This window comes from Leopardus geoffroyi, chromosome A2 (assembly GCF_018350155.1).
Source record: "Leopardus geoffroyi isolate Oge1 chromosome A2, O.geoffroyi_Oge1_pat1.0, whole genome shotgun sequence".
NCBI classification, from domain to species: Eukaryota; Metazoa; Chordata; class Mammalia; order Carnivora; family Felidae; genus Leopardus; species Leopardus geoffroyi.
Window position 1 is genome coordinate 9,357,745 of NC_059331.1, and position 19,731 is coordinate 9,377,475.

General features: G+C 60.5%; 3 protein-coding genes, 1 long non-coding RNA gene and 1 other non-coding gene across 10 annotated transcripts in view; 3 read left to right on the forward strand and 2 right to left on the reverse strand.

Annotated features, from left to right (window-relative positions):
• The window catches only part of NACC1 (nucleus accumbens associated 1), a 19,664-nt gene extending 12,704 nt beyond the window's left edge, over positions 1-6,960 (forward strand). For 2 of the 3 annotated variants that reach the window (XM_045492143.1, XM_045492142.1), the window contains 6 exons: positions 1,319-2,308; positions 2,408-2,581; positions 3,168-3,273; positions 3,373-3,470; positions 4,041-4,296; positions 6,773-6,960. In XM_045492143.1, coding sequence (XP_045348099.1) covers positions 1,327-2,308; positions 2,408-2,581; positions 3,168-3,273; positions 3,373-3,470; positions 4,041-4,296; positions 6,773-6,869 — 1,713 coding nt within the window. In that variant the 5' untranslated portion in view covers positions 1,319-1,326 and the 3' untranslated portion in view covers positions 6,870-6,960. Of the gene's footprint in view, positions 1-1,318; positions 2,309-2,407; positions 2,582-3,167; positions 3,274-3,372; positions 3,471-4,040 lie in introns of all 3 variants that reach the window. The other variant, XM_045492144.1, reaches the window with a different exon arrangement.
• Positions 5,689-19,702, reverse strand: LOC123605368. Its single transcript, XR_006715735.1, has 2 exons — positions 19,336-19,702; positions 5,689-5,805 (listed from the first exon to the last, which is right to left on the reverse strand). It is a non-coding gene; the product is annotated as an uncharacterized LOC123605368 (long non-coding RNA).
• Positions 7,160-7,233, forward strand: TRNAQ-CUG. Its single transcript has one exon. It is a non-coding gene; the product is annotated as a tRNA-Gln (tRNA).
• Positions 8,807-11,732, reverse strand: STX10 (syntaxin 10). 4 transcript variants are annotated; one of them, XM_045492159.1, is made up of 8 exons: positions 11,638-11,732; positions 11,046-11,215; positions 10,809-10,903; positions 10,669-10,731; positions 9,677-9,784; positions 9,477-9,583; positions 9,285-9,379; positions 8,807-9,180 (listed from the first exon to the last, which is right to left on the reverse strand). In XM_045492159.1, exons 1-8 carry the CDS (start codon positions 11,703-11,705, stop codon positions 9,104-9,106), a joined length of 783 nt encoding a protein of 260 aa, XP_045348115.1. In that variant the 5' UTR covers positions 11,706-11,732; the 3' UTR covers positions 8,807-9,103. The 4 variants fall into 4 exon arrangements, with proteins under 4 accessions (XP_045348115.1, XP_045348114.1, XP_045348116.1 ...); XM_045492158.1 differs by lacking the exon at positions 11,638-11,732 and adding an exon at positions 11,474-11,584 and having other exon boundaries at positions 9,304-9,379; XM_045492160.1 differs by lacking the exon at positions 11,638-11,732 and adding an exon at positions 11,474-11,558.
• Positions 12,465-16,424, forward strand: IER2 (immediate early response 2). Its single transcript, XM_045492166.1, has one exon. The coding sequence runs from the start codon at positions 14,751-14,753 to the stop codon at positions 15,420-15,422; it is 672 nt and encodes a 223-aa protein (XP_045348122.1). The 5' UTR covers positions 12,465-14,750; the 3' UTR covers positions 15,423-16,424.
• Positions 19,703-19,731: the final 29 nt, after the last annotated feature.

Sequence of the window (19,731 nt, forward strand, 5' to 3'; positions counted from 1 at the left end):
TTACTCAGAGATCACAATTGCTTATTCAGAGTTGTGCACACATCACCACAACTTTAGACCATTTTACATTACAGCAAGAAGAAACACTGCATTCTTCTGCTCACCAACCCCCCACCTTGCCAGCTCTGAATTTGCCTGTTTGGGAGATCTGTATACATGGGATCATATAAGAGTGCCTGGCTGGCTCAGTCAGCAGAGCCCGTGACTCTTGATCTCAGTTTTGTGGATTCGAGCCCCACGTTGGGTGTAGAGATTACTTCTGACCTTTTAGCTAAATAAGTAAATGAAAGGACCCATCCATACATAAAATCATATAATACACAGGTCTTTTGTCTGCCTTCTTGCATTCAGCATAATGTTTTCAAGGTTCACCCATATCCTAGCCTTATAATATTCCGTTGTATGACCGGAGCATATTTTATGTATCCACTCACCAGTTGATGGACATTTGGGTTTCCACCTTTTTGGCGATTGTGAACGGTGCACAGGATTTTCTGTGGATCTAGGTGTTTGTTTCTCTTGGGTATAATTCTAAGGAATGGAATCGCTGGGTCATATGGTAACTCGTGTTTAATCATTTGAGGAGCTGCCAGACTTTTTCCATAGCAACTGCACCATTTTGCATCCCCACCAGCAGCGTAGGAGGATTCCGATCTCATTCTTGCCAACACTTGTCTGTCTTTTTTATTCCATCCAGCCCCGTTGGTATGAAATGGTGTTTCGCTGTGGTTTGGGCTCACGTAGTTACCCTGACGACTAGTGATGTTCTCGTGTGCTTTCGGGGTTTCTTGAGTAGGTTATTCATTCATTCATCAAACAGTGATTGGGGGTCACGTGCTCAGCCCTGTGGACGCAGTGTGAAAAATCAGACAACCCTGGCCTCTTGGCGTTTTGACGCCAGTGCCCTTCGCTAGGTGTTGCCCTATCTGTGCGTGTCGTGCTGGTGATGCTTAATGCTCACAGGCGCTCACTGTGTTCGCTCATTTCAAATTCAGGCACATACGTGTAAGTGTGCGTTTGCCCTCCTGTCTGCAAGGGACGGCCAGCACGCCCCACCCCCCACCCCCACCCCCACCCTGGGCCTGGGCCTGTGGCTGACATAACTGATCTGACAGTCTGTCATGGAGGCAAGTCTGTGCCGGGACTGAAGGCGCGGGTGGCTCCCGGTGATTCTCACAACCGCGGCCGAGCCCACCCTGTGGATGCTGCTCCCACGTGCCTCCCTGCAGCAGGTGAGGTTCACGAGAGGAGGGCTGAGTCTGCTGCCTGACCCCGTCCCTCCGTCTGTCTCTCCCTGTCCCCCCTCCCCCCCGCGCAGCTGCCGCCATGGCCCAGACCCTGCAGATGGAGATCCCGAACTTCGGCAACAGCATTCTGGAGTGTCTGAACGAGCAGCGGCTGCAGGGCCTGTACTGTGACGTGTCCGTGGTGGTCAAGGGCCACGCCTTTAAGGCCCACCGGGCCGTGCTGGCCGCCAGCAGCTCCTACTTCCGGGACCTGTTCAACAGCAGCCGGAGCGCGGTGGTGGAGCTGCCGGCTGCCGTGCAGCCCCAGTCCTTCCAGCGGATCCTCAGCTTCTGCTACACAGGCCGGCTGAGCATGAACGTGGGGGACCAGTTCCTGCTCATGTACACGGCCGGCTTCCTGCAGATCCAGGAGATCATGGAGAAGGGCACCGAGTTCTTCCTCAAGGTGAGCTCCCCCAGCTGCGACTCCCAGGGCCTGCACGCTGAGGAGGCCCCATCGTCCGAGCCCCAGAGCCCCGTGGCCCAGACGTCGAGCTGGCCGGCCTGTGGCACCCCGCTGCCCCTCGTGTCCCGCGTCAAGACGGAGCAGCAGGAGTCGGACTCCGTGCAGTGCACGCCCGTGGCCAAGCGGCTGTGGGACAGCGGCGGCAGTGGCGGTGGCAACGGCAGCCGCAAGATGGCCAAGTTCTCCACGCCAGACCTGGCTGCCAACCGGCCGCCCCAGCAGGCCCCGGTGGTGGCGGCGGCACAGCCCGCCGGGGTGGCCGTGGCGGCGGCGGCGGCGGCCGCGGCGGCGGGGGCCGGCACCGGGCAACCGGCTGGGGGGGCGGCAGCAGCGGCGGCGGCGGCGGCGGCGGCGGCAGGGGGCGTGGTGAGCGGGCCCAGCACGTCAGAGCGGACCAGCCCAGGCACCTCGAGTGCCTATACCAGCGACAGCCCCGGCTCCTACCACAACGAGGAGGATGAGGAGGAGGATGCAGGCGAGGAGGGCACGGACGAGCAGTACCGGCAGATCTGCAACATGTACACCATGTACAGCATGATGAACGTGGGCCAGACAGGTGAGGTGCCTGCCCTGCCCTCCCGCCCCAGTCCCCGCCCCGCCCCAGTCCCCGCCCCTGCCCCGTCCCCGACACGTGCTGCTCTCTGCCCCCCCGAAGCCGAGAAGGTGGAGGCCCTCCCTGAGCAGGTGGCCCCCGAGTCCCGGAATCGCATCCGGGTGCGGCAAGACCTGGCATCCCTCCCAGCCGAGCTCATCAACCAGATCGGCAACCGCTGCCACCCCAAGCTCTACGACGAGGGGGACCCCTCTGAGAAGCTGGAGCTGGTGACAGGTGGGCCAGCGTCACTTCCTCCCCAGAACCCCCCTTTCCTCCCCCACATCTGCCCTCTGAGCCAGCGCCCCTGGCCCGGTGTTTAGGAGCCACACTTGGGATCTGACTCCAGCCCCGCTGCCACCGCTGGCCGTGTCTTGGGGCAGCTGACACCCCTTGGTGTTGATTCGCCCCAAAGGCCGGCCTCCAGGCTTCTGCCCCAGAGGCTGGTATAATTATGGGTCGGCACTGTTGGCCACGCGGGTAGATGAGCGGCTTCTTAGGGTGGTTTGGGGGTTACCTGATACGGTGGCTAAGAATCTCGGCTCTTGGAGGCAGGGTGCCTTGGCGTGAGCTTCCACTGCCTGTTCTTTTTGATGCCCAGGTGGTTGTGTGGGCAAAAGCCCCCCGTGTGCAAGCAGGGCCCGGCATGTTCTAGGTGCCCCGTGCACAGCGGCACCACCATCTGTCCTCGCCTGACCGCTGACGAGGCCACGCCGGGGCGAGTTGTCAGGGAGCGTCTTGGCCGGGCCCGGGCCGGGGCCCGGCCAAGTGGGGAACGTGGCAGTTTGGGGCCCCCCGGCCACCCTCCTGCTCCCCACTCCAGGCACCAACGTGTACATCACGAGGGCACAGCTCATGAACTGCCACGTCAGCGCGGGCACGCGGCACAAGGTCCTGCTGCGGCGCCTCCTGGCCTCCTTCTTTGACCGGTGAGGCCCTCGCAGAGCCCGGCTGGAGGGGAGGGGGGGCCGCCCCACACCCCCTGCCACGGGCGGCCTGACTCCCCTCCTCCGTGCCCTCCACCCCAGGAACACGCTGGCCAACAGCTGTGGCACCGGCATCCGCTCTTCCTCCAACAACCCCAGCCGCAAACCGCTGGACAGTCGCGTCCTTCACGCTGTCAAGTGTGAGTCTCTGGAGGGGCGGGGCCCGGGGCAGGCGGATGGTCCTCTTCCGGATTGGCCCTGATAGATGGGTGGAGTTTGGGGTCAAGATTCTGAGGCTCAATCTAGGCCTGTGGGGAGGAAGGCTGTGACTGGATAGAGAGTTCCCCGTAGTGAGGGGCGGGGGGCACTGAGGGTCAGCCTGTGTCAGCTGTGGGGGTGGGAGTGCGGGGGGAGGGGTCCTCAGGGAGTCATGGGAGTGGTAAAGCAGCCAGGCCCCAGCCAGCTGTCGGGAGAGAAGTCTGGGTTTTCATGTGGAATCTCGCAGTTCCTAAATTCTGGCAAATGACCCAGGCTTTTCAAGAGCCCTGGGCCATCCTCTCAAACCCCACACACGGCCGAGCCCAGTCAGGCGTGGGGTCAACTGACGTCGTGGCTCGCAGGTTCCTCCATTCTGCCACCTCTGAGGGGGTTCAGGACTGCCCTGGGTGTGTGTTTGGGAATCAAGGAGCAGCGTGGCCACGTGGCTGCTGGCAGTGTGAGCGGCCGGGGCCACACTCTGCCTGAGCCCCGCTCTGTCTGTGCCCTCGCAGACTACTGCCAGAACTTTGCTCCCAACTTCAAGGAGAGTGAGATGAACGCCATCGCAGCTGACATGTGCACCAACGCCCGCCGCGTCGTGCGGAAAAGCTGGATCCCCAAGCTCAAGGTGCTCATGGCAGAGGGCGATGCCTACACCACCTTCATCAGCGACACGGGCAAGATCGAGCCGGACATGATGGGCGTGGAGCACAGCTTCGAGACGGCCAGCCACGACGGCGAGGCCGGCCCCTCGGCCGAGGCCCTCCAGTAACTACCACCGGACCCTCCCCGCGGGGCCGTCACACTCCCCCCCCCCCCCACCCGATCACGCCCACCTACCATCTTGGTCACGAGCTACTGTCTGTCCCTCCCCAGGACCCGCGGGGGGCGCTGCATGCTCCCAGCCCCTCTGCCTCCCCATCCCACTCTCTGACCCCAATCCGAGCGGGCTGGGAGAGGGCAGCGGCCGGTGCGAGCTCTGCACTGCCTTCCCTAGCACACTCGGGTGCCGTCAGGGGGGCTCCTGCTCCCCCTCTCCTAACCCCTAGCAGTGGTCTCCCCACTCACCAGGCCAGGCGGGGAGGGGCCGGCCTGGGGGGCTCAGGAAGGCTCCCTCCCCAGGCCCTGGGCCCCTTGCTGCAACCTCTTGGGACTTGCAGGGGCCCCAGGGTTCTCAGGACCCCTCCTGCCACCACCTCCCAGTGCTTCCATGTTTCCAAAAGCGCCTTCCTGTCTCCCTCGTCTGTCCCTGCGCCTGGGGGCTGGGGTAGGCGAGGCTGAGGGGACTGCCCATTTCACAGCTGAGGAAACTGAGGCTCAGAGAAACTTCACAACTGATCTAAGGTGGTGGGCAGTGGCGGGCCCGGCGCCCCTCTCTCTCCCCACCCTGTGCCCACCTCTGTTGCCCCCACTTTTCCCCTGGGGCCTGAGTGGGGCAGGTCCCGAGTGGGAGGCTCTTGGGGAAAGACTGAGGGTCTCTGCGAATAGAACGAGAGGTTTCCTGGGCTCACAGAAGTGTGTGTGTGTGTGTGTGTGTGTGTGTGTGTGTGTGTGTGTGTAGAAGTTTTGCTTTTAAACAAATGGATATGCGAGGCAGTAGGGCCAGGGCTAGCAGCCAGGGGAGCAGGCTGGGGGGCTGCTGCCCTCCCCCCCCACCCCCACATCCCACGCTGCCCCCACCCCCTGTACATACTTTTTAAAGCATTTTTTTAGCTAATGAAATATTGAAGTATAAGATTCCTTTTATTTTTCAAACCAACGGGACTGTCTGATGTCCCCTTCAGTCCCCGGGGGACGCGGCAGGCAGGACGGGGTGGGGGACGGGGGCAGGCTGAATGCGTGCGTGCGTGAGTGTGGAGTGTGGGTGCGCATTTCTGAGGTGGGGACCCGGCCAGGCCTCTGCTCAGGCTCCTGTGGGTCTGACCAGCTCCTCCCTTGCTCCTCTGTTCCCCAGCGGGGCTCCATTTGAAGTGGGGGGGGGGGCCCTGGCCTTGGCCTCTTGGCTGAGCCCAGCTTCTGGGGACAAGGCAGGGCCCACTTCCATTGTTAGCAGTTTGCAGAATTTTCTCTAACCATTCCTCTTTCTGTCCTCGCCCAGCGCGAGGGGGTTGTGTTTTTTTGAGTTTTACATGTGAACTCTGTGGAGGGTTCTTTTTTTTACTCCCTGTCCCCCCACACTGGGTGTCCTTCACAATTTCACCTTTCCCTCTAGCCCTGCCCCCACTGCCTCTCGCCGCCTTCTCCCCAATCTGACCAGCCCATTGCTTCCGGCAGCCTCTCCAGAGGCAGGGGGATTGTGGGAGGTGGGGTGGGGGGTCAGCCCCAACCCTTGGAATCTGACTCAGAGGTCTCCCCCACCAGTCTGTGAAGGGGTCCCCTCTTGACATCTTTTTGTGGGGGTGGGGGGGCGTCTGGTCTGGCTGGGGTCCTGGCATCCCACTTTCCTGGCCTGGCCCCTGCACCTTAGCCCTCAGCCGGCCCAGTGTATGGGGGAGTCGACGCCCCAGCTAAAGCACAAGCACCTTAGTCGCACCTCCCCCACGCCCTTGTCCTGGCTTTGACATCCCACCCCAGCATCTATCCCAAAGCACAATATCCTGGTCACTTGGCAAGCTGCCGGGCCGGCCGAGGCCGAGGGGCGGGCTGGGGCTCCAGCCAGACCCCACAAGGAAGGAGTCCCCAGGCGCTCCCCTCCTTCCAGGCCTTAGCAGGGGCCAGCTCTCTGGGACTGGGGTCTTCTCCCTCCCCACCCCTTTGTCCTGGACAGGCCCCTGCCCAGCCTCTCCCTGCCTTGTCCTTGGGTGGGGCTTGCCCCTGTCCCTCCTCCAAGCCCCTGCAGCACTGGGTTGGGTGGCAGAGCCCCTCGTTTCAGGGACCCCAGGAGGTGCCCCTGGCTCCCGGGACTGTGTTGGGGGGGGGGGAGGGGCTGGGCAGGGGTGCCGGGGAGGAAACTCCTCACCAGGAGAGCCAAAGACAGGGTTGTGCCTTACCCCAGGAGCCACCCCTGCGCCCCTCCCGCCCTGCCCTCCCCACCTCCTGGGCGGCCTGCTGCTTTTCCTTCTCTCCCTCCCCTGCCCTGCCCTGCTCTGAGCTGCATGGTCCCCCCCACCCCGGGCAGCCCAGGGAGGAGCACGAATGGAGAATCACCAACCAACGCAAAAAAAAAAAAAAAAAAAAAAAGACTGTGGGGCCCCCCCCCCCTCCGTCTCCCCCGGCCGCCCACTCACCCGCCTCTTTCACGCAGGACAGACCGCCCGCCCTGTCCGTGTGAAGTGCCAACGCCCTCCCCGCCCTGGGCCGACCCCCCACTCCCCGGGCCCGTAAGTGAGATTGCACATTAACTACTGTAAGGAGAGGAGCCGCACTGGGAAATGTGAACCATGAGAATATCAGTGACACTGAGGAAAATAAACTAAACGCCTTTGTAACAGCCCTGCCGCATGCTGCTCTCTGGGGGCGCCGGCCCAGGAAGGGACGGTCGCTGCACACTAGGGCACCGCGTGCTCGGGACAGCCAGTGCAAACATCACACCTCAGAATGCCACTGTGAGGGGGGGCCCTGGGCCAGAGCTCCTGCCACTGGGAAACAGGCTCCAAGCCAAGTGGCCAACAGCTTCCGCTTACGGCGGGGTGCCTGGCCTGGCTCAGTCGGTAGAGCGTGGGACTCTGGATCTCAAGGTCCTGAGTTCGAGCCCCACAGTGGGTATGGAGCATTCTTAAGAAGTAGCTTCCACTTAAAACCCCCTTCTGGCTGCCCTGGTGTATAGACACTGGGATATATATACATCCCCCCAGGGCAGGGCTGTTCCTACACACGCATGAGCCTTAGGTCCTACCTCAGTGTCCTACAGGATCGCCTCCAAGAAGGACCTCTGTGGAGTTGGCTGCATGACAGAGCCACTGGCTCCCTCCCCTTCTGTGGTCTGTTTGCCACCCCCAGCCCCAGATACACATCCTGAACACACCCACACCCTTCACGGCATCTGAGCCGTTGGGCCCACGCACGCATCAGAAGGAACACAGAAGTTGAGACGGTAAGTCCCGTTCGATGGGCATCCTTTAAGATCCCTTGAAGAGCCACAGGTTCTGAGGCTATGAAGCCAAGATGTTCTCTCGAACCAGATGGGAAAGACGCAGATGTGTGCTAAGGTCTCCCCGATTCAGAAATGTCTCTAGTAGTGTAGGAAGGTTATTCACTGAGGTTAGGGAGCCCATCAAATCAGAAAGTGTTTGCCTTGGGGTGGAAAAGGAAGTTTCATCCCTGCCCGGGGCAGGTCTGGCCGCTCTAGCAACTAGCAAGAGCATCCAGACAGACCTCCTGGGGAGGTGATCAGGTGGGATCTCAGTCCCCAGGGAGGCTCGGTTGTACTTGAGGAACACCAGCCCCAGCCTCGGCTGCCAGAAAGTAGGGTTCTGACAGCCAGCAACACCACCACCAAAAATCCAGAGGCGACTGTTCCAGTCACCTTGGGTAACAGGAAGTCTTGTCTGCCTTAACATGCGGGCACCCAGGTACGTGCGAACACCACCCCCTCCCAGAAGTGCACCTTTTAACCTCAGGAAGACTTGGAACAGAGTACAGAGAGATCAAGAGAACCCAAACCTCTAGTGGGTTTGCACGAAAAAGGGAATCGACACATTGAACACGGGTTCTTTTTAAGGTTTGACAAATCAGCCTAACGGAACAACACCCTTGTAATAGGCAGCACTTTGCGATGTGTAAACGAGCCACTAAGACGCGTGGTTCTGATGCGGGACTGCGTCACGCGCGGAATGGAAACATCTGAGATGGCAATCTAAGGTTTGTGGCACTTACGAGTTTTCCTGGCTCATAGGAATCACTCGGGCAAGCTCTGGCAAAGCCCTGGAATTTACAAACACTGCCTTGTCAGTGACCAGGTGTACATTAGAGCCTGGCGGTACTCGGGCGCCTCAGAAGTGGCTTGCTCAGCTCCACTGCTGAGGCAGTTGCCTCCGGTGGGCTGAGAACGAGCAGAAGACATTTAGACTAAACTTCAAACGCTCAAGGAAGAATCAGGCTTGGGGTTTTTCAGCCTCATCCGCCGTGAAACCAAGAAATAAACTGGACTAGTCTTTTCTGCACCAAATCCTGACCCCTGATATCCCTACTAGGCGTGTGCCTGTGCACGTAGGTACACACCCGGGCCCCAGCATGTGCAAGCCAGGGGCTCGCAATGGGAGTCCCATTTAGGGGACAGGCACGAGTTAACGAGCCACAACACACAGTAAGGTATAGACGTGTATTTAAAAAAAAAAAAAAAAGCTGGGATTTTTATTTCCAAGTTGGCACGCACGGAAGGCACAGGAGCAAATGGCTTTGGGGCACCAGAGTAGAAACGGGGAGGGGCGGGTCTGAGGTTCCCCTACCTCTGCCACCTCCTAAGCACACTTGAGACAGGACCAGTGGCAGGGGCTCTGGCCCAGGGCCCCAAGGGTCCCACTGGCTCGGATGAGAACCTCGAGACAGCTCTCCAGGAAGGAGCCCCTTCTCCCAGGGGGCAGGACCCTGCCAGCTCCCACAGCTAGAGGGACCAGCGCCCTGGGGAGGGCCGACGTCAGAGGGAGAAGAGCAGGATGAGAACCAGAAGAAGCACCCCCAGCAGCACGACGATGGCACACCACTGTCGGCGATCTGGGGGCAAAAGGGTCAGAGGTCACAGGGGGGTGGGGGGACGAGGTGCCACCTTCGCCCCCCCCAACCCACCACCCCTGAGCTGCCTCCCCAAGGGGGCTTACCGTTCGTCATGTGGGATACTTTGGCCATCTTCCTGAGGACCCCGTCCATCCGGGACTGGGTGTGGTCCATCTCGTGAGCAAAGGCATCCAGCATGCTGTTGATACCGAGATGGCGTTAGCCTCCAAAAGTTCTGGGCACACCAGCACGGCCAGCTGAGGGCACCCAGCCCACCCCCAGGATCCTGGCCTCACACGCCCTGCTCATCCAGCTCCTCCCCAACACGGCCAGACATGTGCTTCAGAACCCGGATGCTCCCGGACACCATTTCCAGCTGTTGATTCTGTTGGTCCATGATCAGCTGCGGATTGGAGGAGTGGGAACTGCCATCAGCCGGGGCCCTGAGCTGTCCGGAGGCCCCTCCGGCCCAGGATCCCCGACTACCCGCACGAACCTGCTGTGTGGCCTGCTGCTCCTCAATGTAACGAGAGGTGGCTGCGGCCATGCTGGCGTCCAGCAGGTCGCTGGATGACTTTGGGGCGGCTGGCTTGCCTGTCAGCATCTATGGGGGCACAGACCACAGGTTCAGGGAGAGAGGGCCACTCACAGCAAAGCCAGACACAGACTGGTGGCAAATCTAGATGGCTGTTGCTCAGGAAGGTGGTCTTAGGAATGGGATAGCCTGGGTTCCCCAAGCCCACCGCTTGCTAACAAGGTGACCCCAAGGTCCTATCAATTGACCTCCCTATGCCTCAGTTTCCTCCTCTGTAAAACGGGGAAGTTCCTGGGGCTGGAATGCGGATTGCCCGAATCCATGGTGGACTCATCATATGAACAGATGTATTTAAGAATTTGGACTTTGACCCTCAAGGCAGCACACCTGGAAAGCCCGTGGGCACTGCTATAGGACCCCAAGCTCGTGCAGGTCTCGGCCCTACACCCTCCCAGATCCCACATGGGCATCCCATGACGGGTTGGAGACAGGATGGATGGACACACAGAAGAAAAAAAGTACCAACAGAGGCAGCTGGGGGAGTGCGCACAAAAGGCGTACGCAGGCACATACAGGGCAGGCACACCCACGGAGGGAAATGGTATGCAAGCCGACTGCAGATGGGGATCTACTCAGAGGCCAAGTTCACAGGCTCAGAAGTGCCAGGTACAGACACAGAAAAAAAGGTAGGCATACATCCTGGAAACAGTGACGCAACAAGCAAAAAGAAAAAAAAAGAGAGAGGGGGTGGGATACAGACCCGCACTAGGAGGCAGAAAGGATTCTACACCCAGAAAGAGCGGGCAGGTAGACAGCCAGGAACCAACTGCTCAGAGAAGATGGGCACTGACACAGAAGAGACCGACTGTGCGTGCAAGGGAGACAAGTGAACACACACAGAGGGGTCAGGCTTGGGCTGGGGTGGGTGAGGATGCTGGGTCCGGATGCCTTACCTCTCTCTTATTCCTCTCCATAAAGGCTATGGCTGCCGGGCTGACCATATGGTCCTTCATATCCTGGGGGGTGAGGACGCCATCAGAGAGTAAAGATACTCCAACCTCCCCACACTCGCGCCACCGAAAACTCTCCTCACCTGGACTGCCTCCCGCATCCGCTCCACGAACACCTTTCTCTCCTGCAGGTCTCCGGCTGGGAGCTTGAACTTTCCCGGGTTGGCTTCCACTATGCGTAAGTCGCGAGTCAAGGGTCAAGGCCAAAGCCAGACATGACCCCCTCCTCTGCCTCAAGCCCTCAACTCCACCCAGGTGTCCGGTTGCCCCCTGCCACAACAGTGGGCTCTCCCAGGACGCCTTGCAACCCCCCAGGATATCGATGGTCTCCTCCAGGTCCTCGAGGTCCCACTCGATGCTGCGCAGGCCATTCCGCAGTTCATTGGTCGTCCAGTCCAGCTCCTCGCGTCCGACCGCAGCGTCCTCTTGCAGGAGCTCGCACCAGCGCTGGTATAGCCCGCGGGCCGTGTTCACGGCCTTCTGCACCTCGCTGCGGGGCAGGGGCACACACAGCGGTCACGGCTGGGGGCAGGCGGTCCTCCCGCCGGCCACTGCGCCTCCAAACGAGTCAGGGCTCAGGATATCCTGATAACCCCCTGCGCACCCATCCCACTCGGCCACGGGTCTTCCCTGACCCGCGCACCCCGACGGCCGTGCCCAAACTGCCTAGCACGCTCTGCCGGACACGAGGGCATTAGTTGGCGGGGGGACCGAGCACCCTCTTCTCTCCCCCATTGCTGTCACTCACCCTCGGACAACAAAAAATGGGTCCTCGAGAGACATGTCACACAAACCCCGCCCGAGGCCAAGCCCCCCTCCCCTCTCGGCTTTGGTAGCGGGTTCCCTCCCAGCAAGAAGGGAAAGCGCCGCCTCCCCCGCCCCCGTCACGTGACCCGCATCACCATCGAGAACCTGGACGCCAGGGTAGAAAGAGAGGCCTCGGCCTCGGAGGCCCGCGCTTCCGCCCTCCTCGCGGCCATCTTTATTGTGGGCAGAAACAGCTTCGCGTACCCGTAGCTCGTCGCGCCCGCCCCCAGCAGAATCCCAGTTAAGTCTGGCTGGGTTGGGGGTCGGAGCTCCTAATCTCTCGGTTGGAGGGCTAGCCCTTCGCATTGTTGCCGCAGCAACCTCAGTTTCCCTTTTGGGCAATGTGAATAATAATAACCTTCTTCAAATCAGAGATTATGACTAGGGAAGGGGATCATTCGATTGGTAGAACCTCTTTTTTTTTTTTAATGTTTGTTTATTCTTGAGACAGAGAGCAAGCGCCGGGGAGGAGCAGAGAGAGATGGCGGGGACAGAGGATCCCAAGCGGCTCCACGCTGAGAGCAGATAGCCCAACGCGGGTCTCGAGCCCACGAACCCCAGATCGTGACCCCAGCACGACCCCCAATTTGGGGCGCCCCCAATTTGAAGACGCTCTTAACAGACTTCCTGAGCCTGCACCTTGATCCTGTACTCGGAGATCGTCCCAGCCCAGAGTTGGGAAGGGGTGGGGGGAGAGGTAGTCCTCCCCACTTTACCGCAGGAGGTGGAGTGAGGTGCGAGCATTCCCCGGTGGAGAGTCTTGCTGGACTGCCCCTCCTCTTTTGTTGTACGGAGGAGGGCGCCCCAAGATCGCCCTGGGGTGGGGTGGTTGTGAGTGGGAGCCCCAGAGATGCTTCTGGGGTGTGGGATCTTTCTGCGTGCGAGGCAGGAGTCGGGAAAAGGGGGCGTGGTGGTGGCTTCTGTATACGAGAAAGTTCTCGGTGTGTGGGGTCTCCGTCTGGGGAGGGACCAGGAATGTCTGGAGACTCATAGAGTGGATCCCTGTGTGACAGAGGCGATCTGTGTGACAAGGTCTCCGGAAAAGCACTCTTTTTTGGAGGGCCGGGGGGAGCCATCACCTGAGTGGGGTCCTAGTCTGTCTCTGGGGAAGTCTGGGCAGGATGTCTGAAGTTCTTGGAGAGCCTGTGTTTCGGAGTCTCTCAGAGACAGAGCCTGGGCTGGGAATATCATTGTGGATTCGCCGTGGGGGTCCTGGGGGATATGGGGGCGTCCTCAGCGGGTCGCCGTAGTGTGTAGCAGGATCGATGACTAGGGACAGTTTTTGGAGGGGTCAAGAAGATAAAATTGTTGAGTCCTTAGGTGCAGGGGGTGGGAAGGCGGGGCGTGGGGTTCTCCAAGGGTGCATGATTTGGGGGGGGGGGTAAGGAACACCTGGAAGAGAACCTTGTAGGGAGAAATAATTGTGTGGGTCTCTATGGGGGAACAGGGACGAATGGGTCCTCAGCGAATCGCCCCTCGTGTTAGCAAGGTCTTTGGGGAGGGTCTCTGGGAGATGGCGTCAGTGGAAGCCCAGAGATCGCCCCTACCTGCCGGCGGGGGGCTTCCCGGAGAGGCGTCACGCCTTCTCGGCCGCCGGAGGGAAGGAAGCGAAGCCTTCCCCTCCTTTCCCGCCCGCCCCTCTAAACTCTGGTCCGGAAGCCCGGGACTACAGCCTTCCTTAGCGGCAGGGAGCGGGGGAGGGAAGGGAAGGGGGCGTGTTCGGAGGCCAGGCACCGCCCCCGCCCGCCCGGAAGGAGGCTGCCTCAGCTCAGAGCGGAGATCCCGGCCCTGTCCTTATATGGGCAGCCGGAAGCGGCTCGCGCGCCTGCCCTACGTCATTATACCCAAATTTAGTCGTGGAAGTCTGGCGCTTCCAGTGGCCGGAAGACTCCGCTCTCCCTTCCGCGCGGCAAGGGGGGAGGGAGACGAGCCTTCCCTTAAAGGGCCTTTGCCACGAATGAATGGAGCTATAGGAACAATTTTGCATCTTGTTTTGGAGGAACTGGAGCAATAGGGCGTAGCGGAGGGTGGGGCCGATGTTTTCTATCTATCCGCTCTATCTCTGCCTTGCTCAGTTTACAGCTCCTACCCCAAGCACGCTTCCTGGGGCGCAGGGGCGGAGCAGGGCCGTGTTGTCTAAGGGGCGCAGCCACGTGTTCACCCGGACTGTCCTGTTGCCCGGGTCCTGCGTCCTGCGAGCACCCAGCCCACCCGTGGAGCTCGAGTAGAGGAAAGGGGCGGGGGGTGTTCGGTGTGGAGCGCAGGAATGACACCCAGGGCTGCGTTCGTGTCTGCAGACGTCCAATGCCCGTGGAGTGGGCAGCTATGCCTAGGAGCCAGCCCCCGCTGCCCGCCTGCTTACTGCCTACAGAGAAGGAGTGAGGAGGGCTGGCTTACGCTAGAAAGACGCAAGAGCTGGAGGCCCCGGTGTCCCCTTTCACTGCAGTGGCCGTTTATTCGTTTAGCAAACATTGGACTAGTCACTCTGTCTCGATTTCCCCAGCGGAAGAAATCAGGTACAGCAGTACCCTCCGCGGAGTGGAGGTGAGGCATTTAGTAAAGGAAAACCCTTAACAGCGCCTGACGGGTAGTAAGTGCTTTCGGAAGTGTTAGCACGGTTACTGATTCAAAAAATACGAATCGGTTACTGATTCAAAAAATATTAACTAAACACCTAGTAGCTGCTAGGAACTGTGCCCACGGGGGATATACCGGTTCGAAGCCCGGTCTTCCCCGGTGCTAAGGGAAACTCGCTGCCTACAAGCCACTGGGGCTTCAAACGCAAGCACGTGGGTGGACTCTGATCCCCCCATCCGCCGCCCTGCTCTTCTGGGCCCGCGCGCCTGCTCATTGAGGGCCCTGGGAAAGGAGACCACCCCGAGAGCTCTGCGTGGACTGGGGAATGCTCCCCCACGCTCCGACTCCCTCCCTTCTCCCGCCTCGGTAAATTCTACCCTGTCGCTTTAAGGAGTCTCTCGCCGTGGTGCGTTGGGAAGCCCGGATGCGGCTCTCGGATTGGGCGGGGCGTCTCCGTGACTTCACCCCGGGTACAAAAGGGCCCGGGTGGCGGGCGCTGGGGCAGAGCGTCCTAGCAGTGTCACGGCGTGGGTTGGCGCGAGGGGAGAAGCGTGAACGAGCGCGTAGCCCGGAGTGCACCTGCTACCTGTCCTGCCCAGTCAGGGAGCCCCCGCCGGCCTCGCCCCCGCCGTCTAGCCGCCATGGAGGTGCAGAAGGAGGCTCAACGCATCATGACCCTGTCGGTGTGGAAGATGTACCATTCGCGCATGCAGCGCGGTGGCCTGCGGCTGCACCGGAGTCTGCAGCTGTCGCTGGTCATGCGCAGCGCGCGAGAGCTCTACCTCTCGGCCAAGGTGGAAGCCCACGAGCCCGAGGTGCCCTTGCCGCCCGTCCGCTCCCCTGATCCTCGCCTGCACCAGTTGCGGGAAGCGGAAGCTGTAGCCGAGGCAGCGCCCCCCGACGGTGAGCAGCCTTCCCCGGAGCCCATGGACACGCGGGAGGCGCCGGGAGCCGCGGAGACCCCAGCTCCCTGTGCCCCGCGCCCCACTAAAGTCAGCCGCAAGCGGCGGAGCAGCAGCCTGAGTGACGGCGGGGACGTCGGACTGGTCCCAAGCAAGAAAGCCCGTCTAGAAGAAGAGGAGGAGGAGGCAGGGGCCTCTTCGGAGGTCCCTGATCGCCTGCAGCCACCTCCCGCTCAAGCGGAGGGCGCCTTCCCCAACCTGGCGCGCGTCCTACAGAGGCGCTTCTCTGGCCTCCTGAACTGCAGCCCCGCCGCCCCCCCGACGGCGCCGCCGGCATGCGAGGCGAAGCCTGCCTGCCGCCCTGCGGACAGCATGCTGAACGTGCTCGTGCGGGCCGTGGTGGCCTTCTGAGGGTCCCCGAGCGGCGCTACGGGAGCCCAGAGCGCGGGCCGAACCGTCGGCCGGAGTGCGCACACCCGAGGCGAGGCCCGCCCCCGGGGGAGCGCCCGCTGAAACCGTGGAGAGGAGCTGCCGCCCGGGCTGCTGAGAGGCCTGAAGAGGGACTCTGCCCCCGGGGAGCCGTCGCCGCCTGTGCGCAGCGGCGGCGCCGAGGAGCCTGAGCGGGGAGCGCGAGCGCCTTCCGCCGAGACCTGCTGCGCCCACAGGTGCTGTCTTAACGGACTGGGACGTGGACCTTTCCCTCTCCTTCTGGGACTGGGAGCAGGGAGGCTAGGTTCTTTAAAACTCCTCAGGGTCGGACTTGATTTTTTATTGGGAGCTGTACTGCCCTTTCAAGGTTTTTCAATAGTTGGTGTTTGCATTTCCAACCTCAGAATTCCAGGCAGGCGCTCCCTTCCCCCACCAGTGACATACTTGTGCAAGCGGTCATCGTTGCGTCATGGGGCAGACGTGGGGAGCTTCCTGTTGCCTTGCGTGGGTGTGGGGCCTGGGAGGAGGGTCTGGGGTGTGGACCGCCCTGGGGAATGGGAGGAGGGCGTCCTGAGTCACCTCGCCCCGCGCGCTGCGGGTTTGTGCCCCGCGCCCCTGCGCCTTCGGCTGTATAGCGGCGGCAAGGTGGGGGCCCGATTTAATTTCAGGTTACAATTTTCCTCATCTGGGGCGTGAGAGGTGGTAATACGTTCCCAGTCTCCGGCGTGACCGTCCCTCAGACACACAGACACAACCCAGACGATCCTGGTCTGAATCACAAAATTGGGTGGGGGTGTTTAGAGCGCTTGTAAGGCTGCGCTGGGACCAGCTGCTGGTGAGACTGGGCCAGTTTGGGAAGGGGAAGATTCTTGCCAGGGCATGCTGAGGTCTGTTTACCTTTACTGTGGTGGATTCTGTTTAATTTCATCTATCTGGCTTTTTGCTAGAAACGCCAGATAGGAAAATAAAGGCCATTTGAATAAAGTCTGTGCTGCCCGTCTGGTTTTCTTCCCTGATGGGGGAGGGGCAGGGTTAAGGGGTCAGGAGCTGGCGGCGGCTTGCTGGGGCCCCAGAAACCGGTCTGACCGGCTCTCACGTGGGTAGAGTGGGCGGGATGGGGCTGGGCCCCTTTTTCTTTGCCAGAGCGTTTCCGTGCTGGGTGCTCTGGTCCTCTGACGCCTTCAGCTCCCCCACATTCGGTGGTTCCGTCGAAATCCTGCAACTCCGGGCAGGCCGGGGCGGGGGGGTGGGGGGGTGGGGAGCGGAGAGGGCTTGACGACTTCAGACCTTTGAGGGGGATTACCGATGGGTCCAGTGCCCCAAACAATTGGGAAGGCCACGCCTCCTTTGGAGGCTTTCGGGGGATGGCAGGCAGATCTCAACTCCCCCCACCCCACTTGACCAACTGAATCAGCTTTGGCGGGGGTCCCTCCGCTTGCGGGGGAGCTGAAGTGCGCTTTGGGGCGCCCTTTATACCCTTGTTCTTATCTCTGGCGGTACCATTTTGTGACTCAGGCTGGGAGGGGAGTTTCCCAGCCTCAGTCTCCCCATCTGTGAAGTGGGCCTCTAAACAGCTTCCCCGAAAGGCGGCTGTAGATTTAGAAACACCCCCCTGACATCCCAGCTCCATTTTAGTCACCCCAGAGCAGAAAACGCTCATAATGTATCCAGTGCTGATTTAGGAGAGGGGCTGCGAGGCGTCGCCCCAGGGCGGGTGGCGGGGTGGCTGTTAGGAGGACAAAGGAGCCGCAGGTGCGGGCAGTGAGGGCGGCGGGAGGCGCCGGGAAAGCAGCCGCCCCGCCTCCAGACGGCTGGCTCCGGCCCTGCCAGCTTCCCGCGACCCCGGGGGACCTGACCCCGAGGCCGTAGGGTGGAAGGAGGAGGGTGAGATGGAGGGTGGACCCGCCCCAGAACTCCCGCCTCCGGCTCCCCTCCAGCCTCGTCCACCCACCCCGCTCCCCGCCTCCCTCTGGGTTCCCCCAGGGGAATCTAGCCCAGCTCGCCTCCGCGGCCACCTGATTCTTTCCTGGGGAAACACGGGAGACTTAAGCGCCACCCACTCGGGGTCCTGACCCGTAACTCCCCAGTGGGACGTGGGGGGGGGGGGGGAGGCTGGAGCCCCACACCCCAGCGGCAGTTCAGTGCGTTCGCGTGGGAGCAGCTCCCCTGAGAACCTGGCCTGCCCCGGGAAGTCCCTGGCGGCTGGGGAGGGGGCCCTCAGTGCGCATCCTGTCGCAGGAACCTCCTGGCCCTTCCTTCCTCCCCGGGAAGCGGTCAGGCTGATCTCCGCCCCACCTCCTGGGGGTTTCCGGGCTGGGGGCTGGAGATGATGAAGTGGGAGACAGGAGAAGCCCCCCCCCCCCCCATCCCTTTAATATATCCCCCTTCCCAAGACTCCATTCCACCCTTCCGAATAGGCAACATTGAATATTCGTCACAATAACCTGGGTTTTCACACCGTTACATGGCATGGGATCATTGGGCTAGGCCCTCTGGGGGAGTAATTCATGGGACAATAGCTGTGAAAGCTAAAAGTGTCACAAGTCCCTTGACCAGTAGAGTCCCCCCAGGGGAACCTCAGGCCTGCAGAAGGAGGCTCCAGAAGGCTGTTCGTTACAGTGTTGTCCACAGTACAAATTGGAAACAACCTACACGCCCATCCCATCTGACCGGTCTGGTAGAATTCGGACTATCCATGCCTCCCCGGAGAATACATGGCCTGAGCGGGGACAGATCTACACTCTGGCGACACCAATGGCTCAGAACCATGACGCTGAGTGACAAGGGCGGGCGGCAGACCTTGTGGGGGTGGGAACACAAATTCTGAAGCCAGCCCACCAGGTCTACTTGCTTGCTGTGCCGCTTTGAGCGAGTCACTTCACCTCTCTGGGCCTCCGTTTCCCTGGCTGTACACTGTGGGCAACAATAGCCCCTACCTCTTGGGGTCCATTGCGAAGATTAAGTGAGATAATACATATAAAGGGCCTGGTGGGATGCCTGGCACACCGGAAGCGGTGTTATTTTATTATTGGTAGAACTCAGAATGTTAACAGTGCCGTCCATTTAAAGGCGCATACAGCAATACAGGCATTTGGCGTGGGAATGTGGGTGCGGATGCTGTGCTCATCCCAGAGAGCTGGAGAAATAGTTCCTGCCTCCAACAGCTCCGTGTGCATGAGGGTCAGCGTCCCCGCTCAGCTCCAGAGTTTGGTTTCATCCTAGGGATTTGACCGGGTTGACTCTTGCCTCCTCCCAGGCCTCCACACTTCTGGTTTCCTCCCACCTCAGGCCCTGGGCCTCTTGCTGTCTACACTCACCCCTTTGTAGGTAGTCTCGTTCAGTCGCAGGGCCTTAAATGCCACTCTATGCCGGCTCCCAAATTTTGCTCTCCAGCCTGGACCCCCTCCCCCCACCCCCAGGCTTTCTGTCCAAGGCCCCTCCCCATGTCTCCCTGGCCTCCCAACTGAGGAATCCTCCTTGGATCCCTTTTTCTCCTTCCCGCCCATGGCGCCCAGTCACAGGTGCTGTCAACTTGACCTCTCATCCCACTCCACTTTCTCCACCTCCTGGCTCCGATGTTGGTGTGGGCTGCTGTTACCTCTCACATGGATCAGGGGCAGTGGCTTCCCCCCTGCTCTCGCCCCCACAATCTATCCTACCCCGCAGCCACACAGATCTTCTAAAAATGCAAGTTGGATAATGTCACTCTCCAGCTCCCCTCTGCTTCATCCACCGTGGAGAAGAGGCCAGGCACGTCCCAGTCCAGGGCCTTTGCACTTGGTGTTGCTTCTGTTTGCAATGCTCCTCTCCCAGGCATCCATTCTCACTTTGTTCAGATCTCTGCCGGAATGTCACCTCCTGGGAGAGGCCTTCTGTGGCCATCTGATCTAAAGACGCTCCCCACTCTGCCTCCCAGCCCCTTTACCCCTCTTCTCAGCCTTCCTTCAAACACTACTCACCGTCTGGAAGGGTAAATTAATGTTCTAGTTCGCATCTGTGTTCAAATGTCCGTTCCAGGAATGCCCAACCCAGGCCTGGAAGAGTCGATGAGGTTGTCTGGGGGAGGCAAGTGCTAAGTGCTGAGTAGTTATTGTCGCATTTAATCAGTGGCTGCCCATGACTCTTAGCATAGAATTTACCAAATTTCAGACCGTTGATGGCCAGGATTTTTGTCATATCTGCAAAACAACTGTACTATTATTTATCTAAAAATTTTTCTGAACGTAAGCCACTTGTTAATCACGGACCATACTTAGAAGGTAACCTTTAATACAAGCTACAGTGAAAACAA